The 6,405-nt window shown below is 31.7% G+C and overlaps 1 protein-coding gene across 1 annotated transcript in view; it reads left to right on the forward strand.

The window, feature by feature from the left end:
• Smp_124450 (putative activin receptor) overlaps positions 1–6,174 on the forward strand; it is a gene marked incomplete at its 3' end in the record, with an annotated part of 22,379 nt that extends 16,205 nt beyond the window's left edge. The window contains exon 7 of the mRNA XM_018795988.1: positions 5,801–6,174. Coding sequence (XP_018650245.1) covers positions 5,801–6,174 — 374 coding nt within the window. The remainder of the gene's footprint in view (positions 1–5,800) is intronic.
• Between the last annotated feature and the right edge of the window lie 231 nt (positions 6,175–6,405).

A 6,405-nucleotide genomic window follows, 5' to 3' on the forward strand; every position in this document is an offset into this window, starting at 1 on the left:
ACTGCCCAGGTGCCCAAACCGAAACAGGTGGTTTTCTTAGGGGGCCATACCCGGAGCCTTTGACCTAAAGGTCTAGTCCACAAGGCAGTGGAGCATCGTAAGGAGATGCGCTCCCATGGTAGCCGGTGTCCAACGATTGGTCCATAAGCCCTTTGTTCCTTCAAGATACTGGAGCTAGCCCATGTGCACCATTGGTTTTGAATCAGGGTTTTCCAACTCGCCTAGGTGGACTTTCCGTGTCCACCAGTCCGGTTAAAGCGCCAGACATTCGCTTTTCGTCCTCTCAGTTTCGGGAACATCTCCCGTGGGGGCGTCCATCTTTGCTTTATAATGCTTGTGAATTAAGGTTATATCGAGGCAATACGCACAGTATACACATATGCCAATAAGAGACTGACCAGTTGCAGTCCTAAACATCAATGGGAAGATTCAAGCAAACAATACTAAGAATAACTGAGAGTTTACAATTTAATCGATTAAATGAAACATTGATACATTGCGGTCAGGATACAGTACGATAAATGGATAGGTAATAAAAGTAAAGCAATAGAAATGATAATAATAGTAAGACAGTGTAAAATTAATCAACTAATATTACGTTGATTAAAAATGAGTAGTGACTAGAGGTAGAATCTAGGACACGTGTTTCGTTGTATTTTGGAGTCATTAGCTGAATGTTCTTGTATTTCAGTGTTGATATTTATTCAATATTAGGATTTTGACAAATTATATATATATATCGAGGATTGAATGGTCATTAAATGAATGTGATTTTTCTGCAATTGAATAATTCGTAATCATAATTTCCTTCCTCAATAAAAACAGTAGGATGCACATGACTTCTAGGCATCATAATCGCCTTTTATTTTCCAAACAAAATGGTATTTAATAATGTTAATCAATTACCAACATCACGATAATTACTTGTCTATCATTAGTACTAATACTTTGGCATCAATCGTCGATTAAATATATATTGTAATGAGGAGCGATTTAAAGTAATTGATTATGCACTAAAAATGTCTCTTCATATTGAAGGAAATAGACAAAAGTCAGTTGTAAATAAAATATTATCGTTCACTGAATTCAGTTAAATGCCATGAACTCGCTTCATTGAAACATTTGTGGGTTAGGTGAGGTCAGTCATGTTCCCATGAACTGTAGATTAGTAAGAAAACGCTACGCTGAGCTACTATTCTGTGTTATTCCGGTTTCTCTCTTAAGTTTGTTTGCAAGGGATATTGTCTCCATTGTAAGTCAAGTTACAGGCTACTCAAATAGCATTTAAGTAGCTGGTATATGGCTTTTTAAGTGCAGTGCACACTTTATCTCATTAAAGCGTTAACTACCTCTACAAGATTGAGAGTAGGCGCTACATGTGGTCATTCTTGGTGGCTAATTGCTTCAAATGTCGTGAAGTAAAGTAACTGTATAACTACTGATGATGATATGGCGGAAGAAATTATTCTTCCTACTGTGAAAGTCAAAAAGATTTAGTTCAATCTGAATTATCTCTAGGCTGTATTGTCGTTACCATTCTCTTAATGAGTCTGGTATACTATATATTGATGCGATTACTCATAATTTTGAAACACAACTTGTTCTCACGGCTATTATTAAACAGCCATAACTGAGACTTGAATTCTATCAGCTATGACATTAGGTGACACCAGATTTGATAACTAATAAACATTTTATCCACATCATTTAGGTGATTTTTGCACCGAGCTTTATTTTCTCACTCTGTAGGTTAAAATAGCGGAAATTTTGTTAGGAAACGGAATGTGGTTACAAAATAGAGGATAATGAGGTATGACTCCATAGATATTGAGGCCATAGATCTCCTTTAATCTAATGAATTAGGACACTATCAGATTGCGCTGTATCCGTTTCTTGTTTAGACAATATTATTGAATAATAATTGTTCTTGATATTATCACATTATTCCGACGACTTTCATAAACGATGGCTAAAGATGTTGAGTAACATGTCTCAGAATTGTTAGCAATTGCTTTTTAGCACTTATTCTTTATTCTTCCTTAGACCTGGAGTTCTAAAGTTATCTTACACACTTTATTTCTCAAATCCATGACTTTTTGAACCATATGAACTATAGCAATTGTTTTCTATTATCACCAGTACTGTTACTACCTCCCCCTTTGGCGCTTGTCTTAATAATTCTTTACGATACGGTGTATCAACTGGAGGAGACGCATATGTTTTTAATTGACTGATACCATAGTCTAAAGATTAAATGCCCACCGCGAAACCTGAAGGTCCTGGGTTTGACTCTGTGTTGAGTCATGAGTTTGTGGAAGACTGAGACTGGACTACAAAGGCTATCGAGTTTCTCTTGTTTTTGAACGCTCCATTAGTTAATGTCGATCTTTCGAAATGATGACGAATACTTGCAGCTTAGACGGATGCTCTTGGTGGTTTTGTCTTCTCTGAGCTAGTTGTTTTGATTACGGAGATATCATTATCATTCTGGACAATATCTGCACCTATTTCGTGTAAAAGTGAACTTTTTAGTTATTCAGCAAATAAGTCACATTAATTAATTTTGATGACCTCACTTGTGAGTTTTTGTATTTGTAAGCTTTGTTATTTTCATTTGTTCTGGCATTAGTACTGATAATCTTTTTTGGTTGATATCTAATTAGAAGTGTATTAAAAAAACTAACATTAAATTGTAAACAAATCTATGAAAACTCACTTTAGATAGTGTGATGATATTTTTCATGTCAAAGTAATGAAGATTGAAAGATTCTTGTCTAGTTTATGGACTTTAATTTAGAAATGAATTTTATTTTTTGTCTTGGTAAAGATATCTCTGCTCGTTAAACCTATCTCCTGAAACATGTATAATCTGACCATGCAGAATCTCTTGACTATGTAATTCAGACCATTTATTACAATGAAACTCTTATTATCGCTTTCGATTTTCATTGTAAATAAAATTTGTCAAACTTCAGTAATGTATTGTCATATAAACCTCACCTCTGTACTTGACATTTCACTGCTTCCAAAGTTATAGAGAAATTACAATTAACTTAATTCTCTCATCTTCATATTCTTTAATATAAAGATTTTCATTTCATCATAATTTGACATAAACTAGAAAGTGTTTTTATTAAGAACACTATTAGACAATCGACAGTTGTATTTCGTGTCAAATTTATTTGCATTACCACAATGGGATAACGTGACACATGTTTATAATTATCATGTTAGAATTGTCCCTACAACTACTAGTAGTACTAATACTGAGAAGTGAAATTTTTTTTCTAATCTGCACAGTTAAACTGAAATGAAGTTGTTTTTCTGTATCTTTTACTATAAATGACCGCTTGATGTAAAGTGAAATTCATATAACAATAACAACAAATGGCCAGTATGTATGTGGTTTTAATAAACTTCACTCAATAAATTCACATTCTTCCACTTACTTAAGTATGACACAGTTTTCTTTTAGTGTACTTATCATTATAATTGGCTAGGGGAACCAACTATTATGTATATATATCATATATTCTTCTTATTCGTATATTAACTTCAATAACAAAATAATCGATAATATGAACTCTTAGTGTTTTGGCACTTTTTCTTCATCGCTCAGTATCATTCATATACCTAACTAGGTGGTTATTATATTTATGTGCACATCTATCCCAGATGAGCTATTGATTTTACTGTGTATTTGCTATGTAAACGAAAAAGATTGAGTGTTTATCATGTTTCTTTAGGAGTGCAATTTGTTGTTGTTGGCGTGGTCTGTTGTTATTGAATTCTCATTTATTTTGTTAAATTTTCCTCTTTTTTTTCCTTCACTTTCCTTTATTGCCATCGTTCCCTTTTATCATCGTTATACCTTTTGTTTAATTCTTTGTTTTATGACTAAGTGTATGTGAATAGATGTATATGTGAGTGTATTTATATATATGTATATTTTGTTTATATGAGGTTGTGTGCTATATTTTCCAAAGAGAAAACAAAATAACAGGGGTAATCTTTTATCTAGGTCTATTTTTAAATAGATTTTAATATTTTACTGTCAGTTAATTTGTTTCATATATACATATAACTAAGTCTGTATTTTTTCTTTTAAGAAACTGACCGTTGTATGTTGCCCTTTTTTATTGGTATTAGTTTCTTATTTCGTGCATGAATGATATGCTTCTTCATTATTTTATTTTATTAATGTACGTTAAGAATGTTTGTTTGTTTGTTCCTTAAATAAATAACTTTTTGTAATATTAAATAAATAATATCGATAAAATGTAGTGTGAAAAATACATTTACTTTCTTTTGGAAAAGAAAAACAAAACTACAGTCTGTTTATTCAGTTTGAGAAAAGTTCTAAGTAAACAGAAAAGTTTGCTATCAAATTTACATTACGTTACCTCATAACAGTGTAGTATATTTCCTAATGTACAAAATGATAGCATTTACTTGTTGAAATTTATGTATGATTACATGAGTTCCCTTAGTAATATGGGTTTAAAAATAAATAATTTGTTGAGTTGTGATTTGTTCTGTTTGTTTCTCGAAGATGATGTTTTGCTGTTGTATTCTGGATAATATGGACGAATAATTATGGATATAATATAAGGCTGAAAACGGAAGATAACAGGGCTCAAAACCAAGTCTAATAAGACAGATAGATTTATTTATTCTTCATCTTGATTTTGAGTTATGACATTCTACTTATGACATACTACTTACACGTAATTGAACTTTTACTTGTAAGACGTGGACATCCAGATAACAGAATAACTTTGAAATACTAATTTTCAGTCTCAGTTCTTCTTACTCCGATCACAGAATAGTTCTCAATTTCATGATTGAGACAACCATGTTACAAGATAAAAAAGTTTAATGAAAATATTTATCTATAAATTGATCGATTTATTGTGAATTAATTGATGTAACCCCTTAAAAAACATTCATTCAAATAATCGGCTTCAGATTATATGTTTTGATACAAACTACTACTGTCCAGACCAAACTGAACTGAAGTGGACTACAAACTTAAGACTGATAGGACATTGTTGGAGATTATTCCAAACATAACACCCTCATCCCACACTATTGTTGAACTGTACAAGAAACGGGTGTCAGAAAACTATTTTGAATTTGGTTGATAACCAAAAAATGTATTCACAAAATAATGTTGAACGTTGTAAACTTAAACATGGTTCTACTTATTATTATTAACTTCTTACTTCAAAAATTTGATAGGATTTGTCGTTTTCAGCTATGTCTTTTTAAAGTCTACGAACCAATGTAAGTTAGGTAAACATTGAAAATTAGAAAGCACTAGTGTAAAGGTCAATAGCTCTCTGAGTGACGTGAGGGCTATAGGTTTACTCCTCTACGGGTTCGTAGATATGCACTGTTGAGAAATTCTGTACTAGGACGAAAATGAGCTGTTTATAGCTTCCTGGTTTTAAATGACTGTTTAGCCCAGGTTAGTTTGTAATCTCTGCGACATTCAACAATCTCCATCCGCCTTTTAATAAAATCATAATTTGCAGATAATTTTTGTAAGCTTCGTACGTACTGAGTTCATTATAAACCAAATTATATATTTTTATATCTAGAAGTAATAGTCTATTAAACAAGATAGTATTTTGTCGTATGTTGTCGTTATGCTTTCGGAAATTGTTAGAACTAGGTTTATCTATCTCAGTCTACATTTATAAATAGAACTCATTCATCCAGAAGTTTACTCATTATACAATTGATGATTTAATATTTTAAATTATTTTTTCCATTTGCATATATTTCTTTTGTTTAGCTTCTGCAATATGTCGAGAATATTCATCTTCGGGCGCTTCTTCACTTCAAAGTCATCATACAGATTTGAATTCCAACAGTAAAGAACCACCGCCTGATTCAAATAAGTTAAGGATTATAATGTTGCAATACCTAATTGCAGGTCATTTCGCTATGCTATTGCCAGAATGTTGGACAACCGAACCAGATTCACGTTTATCAGCTCTACGTATTAAGAAACGCTTACAGAGTATTTACGAATTATTCAATAAGTTTATGAATAAGTCAGAAGAGTTTACTAACATAACTGGAAATATTATGAATGAAAATTCTAACTACAGTAAAGCTAACCTAATATGTACAAATGATGTCTCAACTCTTGTAAATAGAACTTGATAAATGAAGAATATATTATTATGAAAATAATATTAACTATTTTTTAAATTGGTTTGTATTATCCATTAATGTTCAGAATCTTGTTTGTCATACCATTCAAATTGCTGACGTACCGCTTCTTGATTAATAATAACAATAATGATCAAAATAATAATGTTTTTTATTACCAGTACACATCTTACATCTTTATTTTTTGTACATACAACAGATATACAATCAACGACTGTCAAT

The sequence above is a fragment of the Schistosoma mansoni genome, chromosome 2 (genome assembly GCF_000237925.1).
Source record: "Schistosoma mansoni strain Puerto Rico chromosome 2, complete genome".
Taxonomy (NCBI): domain Eukaryota; kingdom Metazoa; phylum Platyhelminthes; class Trematoda; order Strigeidida; family Schistosomatidae; genus Schistosoma; species Schistosoma mansoni.